This window comes from Panthera onca, chromosome D4 (assembly GCF_046562875.1).
Source record: "Panthera onca isolate mPanOnc1 chromosome D4, mPanOnc1 haplotype 2, whole genome shotgun sequence".
Classification (NCBI taxonomy): Eukaryota; Metazoa; Chordata; class Mammalia; order Carnivora; family Felidae; genus Panthera; species Panthera onca.
Genome location: NC_138351.1, coordinates 9,274,998 through 9,289,555, shown reverse-complemented (window position 1 = coordinate 9,289,555; position 14,558 = coordinate 9,274,998). Strand labels below are relative to the sequence as shown.

Below are 14,558 nucleotides of genomic sequence, written 5' to 3'. Positions count from 1 at the left end.
TATACTTTTATGTCGAAATATATAGGTACATCATGGAAGAAATAGCGGATGTGGCTGAAAGGAATAGCCTTCGGTGGGGGAAATGTGAGGACAGGAAGAGGTGAGGCAGAGGGTTCCTATCTATTAGAAGTCTTTTTAACATTATTTGATGTTGTAAGTTATGCCTTATTTTCACGGAGAATAGAAATAATTAGGAAAAAACCAATCTTCCTTCAGGAACATATGGGTTAAAAGGAAGATCAAGTCGGTATTCATGTTTACTTGTCTAGTTGAAGATATACAGCCTAGTCATACCCATTACAAATATCTGGGGGGAAAAATACCCCGATATTAGGTCTAGATACTTGGCCTGGAGGGACTCAACAGATGCAGGTGAATTTACCATGTTCACAATCTCCCCAGTGGCAAGTACTCAGCCATGTGAAAAGAAATCCAGAAAAAAAAAATGTAAGAATTCTTTCTGAAGGGCACTGAGTAAGAAATCCAAGCAGCCTGTTCCTTTACATGCATTTCCACAATTCAGTTTTGTCACGTAAACATCAGGCTTATGAGACCTTCCTGGGCTGTTTACACAACAAGCATGTTAATGAAGTTTGTGACATCAGGTATACTTTACCCTTTTACTCATTTATTTTTGCAGGAGTTTCTTTTTTAAGTGCCTATCTCAGAGTCCCTACATTTTGAACCACGCAGGAAATTATAGAGGAGCCTCAGGCTTTAACTTAACATAACAATTGGGGGCACCTGGGTGGCTCAGTCGGTTAAGCGTCTGACCAGCTCAGGGCATGATCTCACGGTCTGTGAGTTCGAGCCCTGCGTCGGGCTCTGTGCTGACAGCTCGGAGCCTGGAGCTTGCTTTGGATTCTGTGTCTCCCTCTCTCTCTGGCCTTCCCCCACTCGTGCTCTGTCTCCCTCTCTCTCTCAAAAAATAAACATTACAAAAAGATTAAAAAAAAAAAAACATGCATACACTTGGAATGCATGTACTGCCTAACTGGGAGTAAGAACCGTGCTGGTGGCTGTCACTATTTTGTCTTCACTGGATGTCAAGGCAGGGAACCACGGCATCGGGAAGGTGCTGGAAGTGTAACGGGCCACTTTTAAAGTGTAACAGCCACTTTTAAAACTGGCTGGTCACTTCCCATGCTCTATTTGAAAAAAGACATTCTGTGGAAGCGTCTCTACTCTCTCCAGTAGAGAGGAAAGTTAGGGCACATGCAGGAGTCCTGAGTGTGGGCTTCAGGGTCAGACCGACCTGAGTTCGAACCCCGGCTCTGTCATTCAGTAGAGGGTGTCCTTGTCATGTTGTTTGCTCCCACGGAGCTTCCATTTTCTCTTCATAAATGGGGGCCGGTCTCAGTCTTGGTATTGCTGATGTTTGGGGCCGGAGAGCTCTTTATGGGGGGGTAGGCGGTCCTATACTCTGAAGGACATTGAGCAACCCACCTGGCCTGTCCTACCAGATGCCGGTAGCTCCCCTCCCCGAGTTGTTGACAAACCAAAAGGTCTCCAGACGTTGCCAAACACCCCATGGGGGAGGACCGTAAAATCACCAAGAACCTCAGCGCTGACCTTTCAAATAAATTAAAAACCTCCAACCTTCACACTTGGTAAGATCCTCATAAATGAATTTATGCACATTGCTTAGCACATGTAGATACCTGGTAAGCACAAAAAGAATGCGGGATTTTATATTATCATCTCAGTACTGATCACAGGGAAAGAGAGACAGAGTACAAGCCGGGGAGGGAAGAGAGAGTGGGAGTCACAGAATCCAAAGCAGGCTCCAGGCTCTGAGCTGTCAGCACAGAGCCCAACGCAGGGCTTGAATTTATGAACCTGTGAGATCATGACCTGAGCCGAAGACGGACGCCCAACTGACTGAGCCACCCAGGCGCCCATAGAAAGTTTTTTTTAGAGATTATTTTTAATATACAGATGACAAAACCAAAGTCAAAAGGTCAAGTGTCCGGCCAAGTTCCTTAATGAAGAAAGTGATAGAAACAGGACACAAATACATAGCTCGGAACTGGTCCTCTCTACCCCTATTTAATACTGTGTAGCACACTACCCTCTGTGGCTTTATGGCTGGGGACTAGCTGATTTCTTATGGAAGATTAAGATGAGAAAAATTTAAAAACTGCTCTCATAGAAATGCCCTCCCCTCCTTTCTGCCCAAAATTAAATATGGGGCGGGGGAGAGGATGGTAAAGTTTTACGGAAGAGTTAGCTTATCTTCTGAATCGGGAATTGGCCAACACACCATTTGCTTTTAGCCACTTTTTGGAATGAAGGTAACTCTCCAACATCCTTTCATTAAACAGCATGTACCCCATCGGTTCGGACACAATCACATCGATGGCTTCGGGAAGAGAGATGTCTTCGATTTTCCCTGGCAAAACAATGATCTTGTCTGAAAGGTGGTTATTTTTCACCAGCATCTGAAAAAGACAAGACAGGGTGCTAGGTGCCAGTACTGATGTTATACAGGGTCTTACAAAAAAAAAAAAAAAAAAAAAAAAGAAGGTCTACAGATTAAGGGTTGACACCGTGATAGGGATGAGAGGGAAGAGACATGTTTGTTTCTATAAACCCTTGAATAAAAACAAACTTGTTTTTCTTAATGTACAAATAGTTCGTGTTTACTGTGAGAAGACACAGATATGACACAAATAAAGACACCTGTAATTGTGCCACATGCAAATACTAACTATGGAGAGTTTGATGTATACCCCTCTCCGGACTCTTTACACACATGTACATGGTGTGTGTGTGCATGAAGGTGTGTGGGGGTGTTGTCTGTGTATGTGTATATTCATATGCGCCTGTACTTTTGAGGGAATTGTTTTTTTGTTCATGGTTTCAGCTTATTTTCCATCATTCTGCCTTCAGTAAAGATGCCAAAGAGCTCTTTACAAGAATCTTGCACAAATTAATGATCCTGACGCTCATTAAATTATCCTTTGGCCTTTGGATTCCAAAAATAAGTAAGAGCACATTCTTGCCCTTTCTGCAGAAGCACATTTTACAGTTATGTACTCATTTTTCTTTGATGTCTTCTGTATTCTGTTTAATAACTTTGAGTTCTCTTCAAAGTGGGATCTTGAAGAGATCTGTATTTATTATATTTCTAATGTATTTCTTCTTAATGCCAAATATGTCAAAGAACTTGCATTATTACATTTATGTCTTTCTACTGCCTGAAAAATACATTTCCTAATAAACATCTTATATGCACGAGCATAAATGTAGACAGCACATTCCTTTTGGAGTTGTGGCTCTCCGAGACTCTTAGATCTTTGCTCGTTGTGTTTATGCACAACTTCCATTTTGTATTTTCACAACTTGATCCCTTTCTTTGTCATGAGTGTGGCACACCATGTGTTCGTCATGATTCCATTACATTTGTTCCATTTCTGATTACTTCGTCACATAGCTAGGGTAACCTTTACCTCGAGACAGTCCTTCTAGGGTGCTGCTTACCAACACATGCCCTGTGAACTTATTAAAAGTCTTTTCTACTTAAACTTTTTTTTTTAATGTTTATTTATTTTTCAAGGAGATAGAGACAGAGCATGAGCGGGTAAGGAGCAACGAGAGAGGGAGACACAGAATCCAAAGCAGGCTCCAGGCTCTGAGCTGTCAACACACAGCCCGACGCGGGGCTCGAACTCACGAACCCGTGAGATCATGACCTGAGCTGAAGTTGGACATTCAACTGCCTGAGCCACCCAGGCACCCCTACTTAAACTTTTTTTTTTTTTTAAAGATGGAATAAATTAATCTCTGATCTGGAAAAACAATGAAGAAAACTATGAATGTGTCACCCACTGTCGACATTTGTCCATACAAGGACTCTTGGAATTCCATTTTATCATGGATGATACATGTGGAAGTCTAGGTCATGGGGCTCATGGGATTTTTCCCTGTAGAGACAAAGCCTAAAGGTTAAGGCTTTTGGTGCCCTGCTCTTCTCGGTTTCCTCTAGACTTTCTTAAAACTTCTATATAATCTTGTATTTCCTTGATTCTCTTTTGTTCACGAATACAATAATCTTCAACATCCTGGGGGCCTAGCTGCTTCCCACAGACAATTAGTAGCTGTGTTCTCTTATGTCTACCTTTCAGAAATATCTCATTTCCACCTTTTCCTTTCTGCCTGCATCAACTTGTTCGGTTCTTAATAGCTTCAAATATGGAATTTAAAAATAGCATTTATATAGTAAAAAGAATAATAGTAGTGCCTATCTCACAGGCCGGCTTGAGGATAAAACAAGATAAAGTATATTAAAGGCTGTGTAAGTTTTAAAATTATTACTGTCACATTATTTTTGTTAAAGAGTACTATGCATTAAAAAAGAGAAACGCAGGTGAGCAAAAACATGAAAATAAAGACTGTTTGTATTGTCATATCCAGATGTAGGCAAAGTATATCCCTCAGCAGACATGTGAGTGTCTCTCTGTTTATGAAAATGTAAAATATTTTGTTTGGCACCTTGAGATATTTGAGCTGAGGGCTCAGGTTGCACTAGAACCTGACTAGCTCCCATGGGGACAAAGGGCATCACTATATCCGTCCTGGCCTACCTGTCAGGAAGTTCTGTTTTAAACACCATTCCATGAAGTTTTCTACAACACCATTTCTACTGGTTGTATAGTATTTCAAAAAATACTCTGATTCATTTAACCAACTCCAAGTTATCAGACATTGAGGTTACGGCACATTTTTCATCGTTATAACAGCGTTTGAACAAATAATAACAAATAATAACAAATACTTCCCACTGCTTCTGGCGCATTTAAAGAACACGGCAATTTCATATTATTATTATTATTATTATTTTAATATGAAATTTATTGTCAAATTGGTTTCCATACAACACCCAGTGCTCATCCCAACAGGTGCCCTCCTCAATACCCATCACCCACCCTCCTCCCCTCCCCCCCATCAACCCTCAGTTTGTTCTCAGTTTTTAAGAGTCTCTTATGTTTTGGATCTCTCCCTCTCTAACGTCTTTTTTTTTTTTATTCCTTACCCTCCCCCATGGGTTTCTGTTAACTTTCTCAGGATCCACATAAGAGTGAAAACATATGGTATCTGTCTTTCTCTGTATGACTTATTTCACTTAGCCTCACACTCTCCAGTTCCATGCACGTTGCTACAAAAGGCCATATTTCATTCTTTCCCATTGCCACGTAGTATTCCATTGTGTATATAAACCACAGTTTCTTTATCCATTCATCAGTTGATGGACATTTAGGCTCTTTCCATTATTTGGCTATTGTTGAGAGTGCTGCTATAAACATTGGGGTACAAGTGCCCCTATGCATCAGCACTCCTGTATCCCTTGGGTAAATTCCTAGCAGTGCTATTGCTGGGTCATAGGGTAGGTCTATTTTTAATTTTCTGAGGAACCTTCACACTGTTTTCCAGAGAGGCTGCACCAGTGTTCATTCCCACCAGCAGTGCAAGAGGGTTCCCGTTTCTCCACATCCTCTCCAGCATCTATAGTCTCCTGATTTGTTCATTTTAGCCACTCTGACTGGGGTGAGGTGGTATCTCAGTGTGGTTTTGATTTGTATTTCCCTGATGAGGAGTGACGTTGAGCATCTTTTCATGCGCCTGTTGGCCATCCGGATGTCTTCTTTAGAGAAGTGTCTATTCATGTTTTCTGCCCATTTCTTCACTGGATTATTTGTTTTTTTGGGTGTGGAGTTTGGTGAGAAGAACATGGCAATTTTAAAGGTTTCTGATACACACTGCCCCTCTGCCTGCCACAAAGGGATTCCACTTCTGGATTTTAAGCCCTTTCTAAATTCTGCCTATGGGGTATGAGACTTTGCACAAGGTAGTGTATAAAACTGCCTCATCAACTTGGGTCAGAATGCTAGAAGGGGAGCTTTCTAAGTTTTGGTAGAGAGACCAATGTGATAGGATATCCAAGTGAGCATGATATTATTCTCTATGGAGAATTTACAGAGAATAATCCTGGACCATTGACCCCTTAGGAACATCTGAGATATAATAAGGCTTTGGAGGGAGGATTTTATGAGCTGTCAAAAGCGCAATTTGGGATTCATAGGAAATAAGTTTGAGTCTCATTGTTCTCACTGGTAAAGAAGGGAATACCGCATTATGAAGTAGGAAAAAAGGCCTGCCGGTAGGTCACTGTATCATGTGACTTCATTTAATTTCATTCAATTCAAAGAACACTAGATCAGGAATCTGAAGATATGAATTCTAGCCCTACCTTTACTACCAAAGAGCTGTGTGATCTCGGGCAAGTCACTAAAGCCCATAAATTCTGGTTTCCCTCCTTGCAAAATTAAAATTTAAAACGAGTTGATCTAAGGCTCCTTCTAGTTCTAACATTTTATGATTAGAAGAAAGCCCAATTTCCCCCCAAATATATTCCTGGAGTCCACGAACATAAGAGCTTCATGATCAAATAACTTTGGAGCTTCTTTATAATATATATCCCTCTTACAAAATCAGAGATATCCTTAGCAATATCAATTGCTTTGAAGAATTTTGCAGGAAAGAAAACTGTTTGGCTTGGTTAAATCAAAGACACCCAAACTTATTTGGATGCTTTGCAGTTCTTTTTTCACACTGGACATTTATTTATCTCCTGCAGATCAATAATGAGGAAACAATGAAAATAGTTTATTTGGTAAGTCTAAATCTGAATACAATTTGTTGACAATGGTATTTGAAAACAGGACACAAATCCAACCAATAATAGCTCTAAGACAAGAGAATAGCTAATTCTGGATATTAGTCTTTGAGTCAATGTTGCTGTTTTCCTTCACCTTTGGTTTACAACACTCTCAGTACAGAAAATCTTGTGTTAGCCTGTCTTCTCACACACCCTTCTTCCAAAGCCGAAACTTTGTAGCACTATCCTTTACAGGAAAAAGGAACTTTAATGCATCTCCCCAAGAGCTGGAGAAGGCTACTAATCCAGAGGAAGGTTCCATCATCCACCATGTTCACTGCTGCACAGATTCTCCCTATGGGACCTGGTCCTTCTCTGAGAGTTCAGAATAGAGGGAGGTTCCAATAAGGGCTCTACTCTCCGGACACCATCAAGGTACGAGCAAACTCACATTACATCTTTGTTTGGATCTTGTTTCCTTGCAATTACACTGGGTTTCAAAAACCCTTCAATAGTTCTGTCACTTGTATCAGCTGCTTAAATTGTGCCCACACATGCACACACACACACACATACACACGCACACACTTTAGGTAGTGGCAGCAGTAGAATTCACCCTTTTAGTATCACAGCGATTTCCAAGATAGATCATGGTAATAATTTCACTTGGTGAAGTTCTTATCTCGCTTGGGAGGTTTTTCATTGAGCTACAGGCATTAAAAGGTGTTGTTTATTTATGCCTGTGCAGTTCGGAAGCTTAGTTAGTCTTAGAAGCTATACCACACAATACCATACAGTATTGAATTGTATCCTGTCTCAAAGAGGTGGAAAAATCAAGCGTCTTGGAGGTGAAAGACTTGGGTGCTACTGTCAGATTCTCCACTTAGTAGCTCTAAGACTTTGGCCAAGACACATAGTTTCTTGGAAGTCCTTTCATTCACGTGTAAAATGAGAATAGGAGCGCCTGGGTGGCTGAGTCGGTTGAGCAGCCGGCTTCGGCTCAGGTCATGATCTCACTGTTCGTGAGTTTGAGCCTCGCATCGGGCTCTGTGCTGATGGCTCAGAGCCTGGAGCCTGCTTCGGATTCTGTGTCTCCCTCTCTCTTTGCCCCTCCCCCACTCATGCTTTGTCTCACTGTCTCTGAAAAATGAATAAACTTAAAAAAATTTAAAAGAAAATGAGAATATAATAGCACTGATCCCTTCACGTCATCTTAAGGATCAAATCAAATGAGAAAGTAAGAGAAATGTATCAATCAAAGAGAATAGGGATTAAATCGAACATGATTTTATTTTATTTTTATTTTATTTTTATTTTTTAACATTTTATTTATTTTTGAGACAGAGAGAGACAGAGCATGAATGGGGGAGGGGCAGAGAGAGAGGGAGACACAGAATCGGAAGCAGGCTCCAGGCTCTGAGCCATCAGCCCAGAGCCCGACGCGGGGCTTGAACTCACGGACCGCGAGATCGTGACCTGAGCCGAAGTCGGACGCTTAACCGACTGAGCCACCCAGGCGCCCCCGAACACGATTTTAAAGACAAGATGATAAGGCAAAAGAGCGGAGATTAAATGAGACATTTGGGGTCCAAAGAAACAACCAAGAAGCAAAGCAACATAATAAGGGAATAATACTTAACTAATATGCAGGAAGAAAATATATTACATTCCAATTACTTATAACCGTTTTGGAAAAACATTTGGCATCAAAAAAGCTGAAAGAGGTACTCACTGTCCAACTCAGAAATATCACCAGCTAAAAATACACACTCCAGAGGAATATTTGAATGTATATTCAAGATAAGCTGTACTAGAAGTGTCTGGGTGGCTGTGAGTAAAGGGTCCGACTTGGCTCAGGTCATGATCTCATGGGTTCGTGAGTTTGAGCCCCGCGTCAGGCTCTGTGCTGATGGCTCAGAGCCTGGAGCCTGCTTCAGATTCTGTGTGTGTCTCTCTCTCTCTCTGCCCCTCCCCACTCCCGCATGCTCTCTTTCTCAAAAATAAATTAATGTTAAAAAAAAAGATAAGCTGTACTAAGGATTTAATTATAATACTGGTAATTATAGGATGTAAATTATAATTTCATTATAATTTGTAAATTATAAATTGTAATTATAAATATGTAAATTATAAAAATTTACAATGAGCCAGAAGTAACTACTGATAGGGAAACAAATGAGTAAATAGCGGTATATCCATATGAGGAATACTCTTCCACAGTCAGAGAGAACCAGAGGTACACGTGTTAAACATAAATTAATTTCACAAACTGAATTTTAGGGGGGAAAATCAGGTTGCTGAAGAATGATTTCTTTTATTAAAAAAAGGTTGAATGTATTCAAAAGTAAACTATGTTGATTAGGATATACTAAATCATATTTTTAAGCTTTTTATGCTAAGCACAAGACTCAAGATGTTATTAACTTTTGAGACTGAAGGGAGGGGAGGGCATGGAATCAGGGCAAGGCAAATAGGAATTTTATTTTTTTTTTTATTTTTTTTTTTTTTAACGTTTATTTTTGAGACAGAGAGAGACAGAGCATGAACGGGGGAGGGGCAGAGAGAGAGGGAGACACAGAATCGGAAGCAGGCTCCAAGCCATCAGCCCAGAGCCTGACACGGGGCTCAAACTCACAGACCGCGAGATCGTGACCTGAGCCGAAGTCGGATGCTTAACCGACTGAGCCACCCAGGCGCCCCAAGGAATTTTAATACATGGTTAAGATTCGTCTAGTTCTTACACTGGGTTGTGCGGATATATGGGCTCATTTGGTTAGTACTCTTCATACCTTATATTTATGCTCATCTCTCCTTTTGTATGCATAAAATATTTTATAATAATAAATTTAAAATCAGGCTATCAATAGAGAAGCTCGAGGTAATCATCCTGAATGCAGATTAAGTAAGACAAACTGATTTTGCCATCAGAAAGAAGCTAATAGACATGGAAGACAGATGAAAACAAAGCAGCAATAAAGGAAATTATGTCTCAGAAGTATAGGAAAATAGAATGCAAAAAAATCACTGAAAAATAGAACAAAATCTCCCTGAAATAAAACCCAATTCTTTTAACAGGAAAAATATACACTGGCCATAGGAAAATTTCATACAGTAATAGTACCATGGAAATACATTCTGCTCAAGACTTTGGATTTAAAGAAAAAAGAATCAATTCCTTGGGCACTCAGGCAGAAAAATAAATCACCTTAAAAGGGAAAGAAAATCAGGATGGCATTAGATTCCTCTCGAGTCACGTTCATTTTAAGAAATTTCTACAGGGGCACCTGGGTGGCTCAGTCAGTTAAGCATCTGACTTTGGCTCTGGTCATGATCTCGTGGTTTGTGAGTTTGAGGCCCATGTGGGGCTCTGTGCTGACAGCTCAGATCCTGGAGCCTGTTTCAGATTCCATGTCTCCCCCTCTCTCTGTCCCTCCCATGCTCATGCTCTGTCTGTCTCTGTCTCTCAACAATAAATGTTAAAAAAAAATTTCCACAAAATTTAGAAGAAAAAAAAATTATGACCAAAAGAATATTAAATCCAGAAAGTGCTATTCACATTTCCAACATGAAAGAACTCAGACTATGTAGCACACATAAGCCCTTCAAAAATGCTTTGTCAGAAAGAAAAAAAGAAATTCACATAATTGAGAGATGAATTAAATAAAGAATTTGGCCATACGAAGCTATAATAAGACTCATGGTTAGAAATGAGTCCATTTAATTATGGAACAAATAGTAAAAAATAGCAAGAATTTGGTTATATTTCAATGAGAAATATATTACACCTTCACAGTATATAATTAACAAAAGAGGAAGGAGGAATATGAGGGTGTTGATAACTTCATTTTTTTTTTGCAAATTTTCAGAAGCAACCTACAAACAAACATTAAAGACTTAGTGGAGCATTCTAAATCTTGACAATATAGAAATTAAAAAAAAAAAGAAGAAGAAGAAGAAAATTGGGAGTTGTACCAGAAGGAGGAAATTTCCTCTTCAATTATACAGGGAGAGTCAACACTATCTTCAAAGCAGATGATTCAGGAGAGAGAAGTATGAGTATTATGACATAAGGTTATTATGGTAATCAACTCAAGCACAAATGGGGTGCTTGGGTGGCTCAGTCGGTTAAGTGTCTGACTTTGGCTCAGGCCATGATCTCACGATTTGTGAGATCGAGCCCCACATCGGGCTCTCTGCTGTCAGTACAGAGCCTGCTTTGGATCCTCTGTCCCCCTCTCTCTCTGTCCCTCCCCACTCACACTCCTCTCAAAAATAAATAAACATTAAAATAATGAATGAACGAATGAACCCAGAACCACTCAAGAGTAGTTAACATTGTGAAAAATGAGCAGGCATTAGTAGGGTGGATGGGAGAAGTTTCCTTTTTTTCTTAAGGCCTTCCTATACAGCTTGATTCCTTGTGAACAGGTATTACTTTAATTTAAATTAAAACACACACACACACACACACACACACACACACACACACACACACACAGAGTCAATGAGCAGTCCTGCAAACAGCAGGATCCCTAATTAGTCTTTCTCTTATTCTCTCCTTTCAGAACCCCGTCCTTCAAATGGGCAATTCTGAACATCTGCTCAAACATTTAAAAAAGCACTATTAACCTTCCTGTTAAAAATTCAACGACTTCAAGTTTACTTAAGTATTCTCTTGAATACTTAAGCTAAAGTTCTTTGCCAACTACCACTTCTGATTCCATCATTTTACCAATCAGAAAACAGAGTCCTATGGGGGTTAGTGTTCAACCCAAGAACATGTCACAGGGGAGAGACTTGCAAGAGAGCAATTCTATTTACCCACGTGTTTAAACCAGTGCAGTTCGTAACCGTTACCAGAGACAGCAGCACTGTGGCCTGGCTGGTCTCTAAGAAGAGTCTAGGAGGGAGTACCCACGGTCGCTGTCTCTCTCCCTTGTCCCTTTCCCTCCCTTCTGCCTATAATCAAGGTATACACTGAGCTCGGCATAAGACCCCCCCCCCCCCCCCCCCGCCTTGAGCCACTGGTGCCCAATTATCAGTGTGCAGAAAACAGGGCCCTCTGAAATCTGCCCCCAGGAAAGAGTAAATGGGCCCCTGGGAGGAACCAGCCAGGGATGTGAGTGCAAAAAACCTTTGCAAACAAGAACTGGTTGGCAGGCAAATGAGGCCAACACACAAAGTGAGAAAGACAGAGAATGACCAAGGAGGGAGACAGACACAGAAGGAAGGTGGCGGGGAGAGAGACAAAGACAGGAACTTGTTTTTCTCTTTGTTTCTCTTTCAGATGACATAAGGGCAGAGCCTGAGGAGTCCAGGAACATCTCTGTGCTGAGCGGGAACGTATCCACCCCCATACAACTGCAGAATCTCCGAAGGGCGCAGAAGTCACATAAAGCTTTTATGAAGGCAGTGTTGCCAACCTTGGAGTTTGGACGCCAATTAAAAAAAAAAAAAAGGCACACTGGTGACTTTAAGACACTTAGTTGTTTCCCTCTGATGATGTTCCAGAAAGCTCAATAACTGCGGAAGAAGAGCATCAAGGAGGCAGACAAGCTGTCTAGGCTTGGAAAGGATACTTTGACCAAATTATAAAGTAAGCACTAAGAAATATGTAACGTCTACAGAAGCAATTAAGAGTCATCTGTGGATGTGTTGGGGGGGTGGTGCACTACCATACATCCTGTTAGCCAGTTTGCTTACCCTCTACTGGAAAGTGTTTTCCCTTGTAGGCTATAAATATCTGACAGCAGGTACAGGTCTGTTTTGCTCATCTAGCAGAGGGTCTGTACATCAAAGGCATCTGGTAAGTAGTTGTTAATTACCTCACCAAGGGTGATATGGCAGCCTTGGATTCAATGTTTCATCTTGGCTTGGAAAGTTATTACCAACACACTGGGGCAGTTCAAACAGGAGACATCACTCTTTGCCTTTCCTAATCTCTGGCAGCGGGCAAATGGAGGGTACGTGGGTAAGAGAAATTTGGCCAATAGTCTCTAGTCCTCTCTAAATGCTGGCATCTCCGGTAACAGAAGAGGGTGATTTAGGTATGTCAGGACAAGTTTTTCAAATTAGGAGACTTTAACATTGACACAAAGGTTATGGAGTGCCCCGCCCGGCATAACCTTCCTTATAGGTTATGTTTGCCTTTCAGTGTCTCAGAGCTATTTTACAACTCTGTAAGTCAAACCGATGATAATGCAGGCAATTCTCTTATCGTCAAAAACAGAAAGGAGTTGTGTCTGGTGGAATGTAATTGATTATCGCCCTGTGGACAGACTGGTCTTGTGTCTATTTCTAAATCCTTTTCAGTATTCCTCATCCACCTATACACATGTGGTTCTCCGAATTCCCCTTTCAACAGGCTTAACATCTTACTAGCTTACCCATTCGTAAGCTAAGGGAAATATGTGACACATGTTCATTTTATATCTGTGTGAAAGTCATACAGATTTTTAAAAAAATGATCTTATTGGAACGTACCATTTTTCACATTAGTTCTGGGACTGCATTTATTCTGTCCCCTCTTCCTGACTTTCTTCCTGCTCCTTTTTCCTTCCTTTTGTGGGTGATGAAGTATACTGCAATAGTTAAGAGACCACAGGCTTGAGGTCAAGTCTCTGCCTATCTGCTTTCTAGCAAACTCGGTCACATTAACTGATCTCGAGCCTCAGTTTCCCTACATGTAGAACTAGGGGTAACATTAGTGCTGACTTCATGGGTTGCTCTGAGACTTAATGAGTAATGCCTATAAAGTGATTATGCATCATTTGGCAAAGAGCAGATGCACAATACATGCTAGCTATTATTCCCTCTTTTCCTGTGTTGGGTGAGCCAGGCTAGTTATTAGTGACCAGCTCCCAGGTGAAGTGGAGTAGGGATGTAGACAGTTAATCAGGCTGTCAGGAGAACTCCCCTTGACCGTAGGGTTTCACTGTCTACTCTTTCCCCAGAAAGGCCCAAGTAACTTACACTTTGTGTGGCAACTGCTCACTGCCTATCCAATATCCATTTTTGCTTTTTATCTAATTAATGTAATGCCTGTGTTACCAGAGGCAACAATGTACTAACTTAAAAGACTCTACTTTCCAGCCTCTCTAGCAGCCAAGCATGGCTAACTGACTAAGTTCTGGTCTAGGAGGTATAAACATGAAGTGTTGAGAGGGACCTCCAGCAGGTCTCCCTAAAAGGGGGGAAGAAACCAAAGGAAAGCCATTTTTGAGCCCTCCCTTTGCCAACTTATTACCTACACACAGATTTGTTGGCTGAAGTTCCAGCAGCCGACCTGGCGTTGATGTGACCTTTAGGTGATAAGCTCTACCAGGAATATGTAGCAGAGAGAGGCAAGGGGTCTAGGTCTCTACAAATCCTTTGGAGCTGCTACCTTGCCTTAAGCTACCTCATCAGACTTTTTTTTTTTTTTTTTGCATTTTAGTTAGTTAACATACAGGGTAGTGTTGGTTTCAGGAGTAGAACCCAATGATTCATCCCTTACAAACTATACCCAAGGCTCATCACAACAGTGCCCTCCCCAATGCCCATCCCATCTTTTGCATGGAAGAAAAAAAATCTCTTGGGTGTATAAGCCAAGGTTCCCTTGGGTTTTCTGTTACACGCAGGTGAACCAACAGATAAACAGTGGAGGTCTTGTTCAGCCCAAAGGACCTTTCAACCATGACGGTCATAACAGAACCATGGGGTTCAAGGACTTCAATCAATTTTTACTGTTTTGCTACCTAAACTTGGGTTCCATGTGGGCCCTGAGGGAGCGTGCAGGAGAGGGGGGCTGATGCAGAAGAGTGGAGACGCTCCTCCTCTATCTACACCTCCTCTTATATGCATGAGTACATTTCCCCACTAAGGGATTGTTTCCATCCATAAGCAGTCTTCAGGATGTAGA

At 41.1% G+C, this 14,558-nt stretch overlaps 1 protein-coding gene across 1 annotated transcript in view; it reads right to left on the bottom strand.

Annotated features, from left to right (window-relative positions):
* LOC132663674 (histone-arginine methyltransferase CARM1-like) overlaps window positions 1-14,558 on the bottom strand; it is a 237,549-nt gene that overhangs the window by 33,319 nt on the left and 189,672 nt on the right. The window contains exon 6 of the mRNA XM_060610154.3: window positions 2,264-2,441. Within this exon, the coding sequence (XP_060466137.1) occupies window positions 2,264-2,441 (178 nt within the window). The remainder of the gene's footprint in view (window positions 1-2,263; window positions 2,442-14,558) is intronic.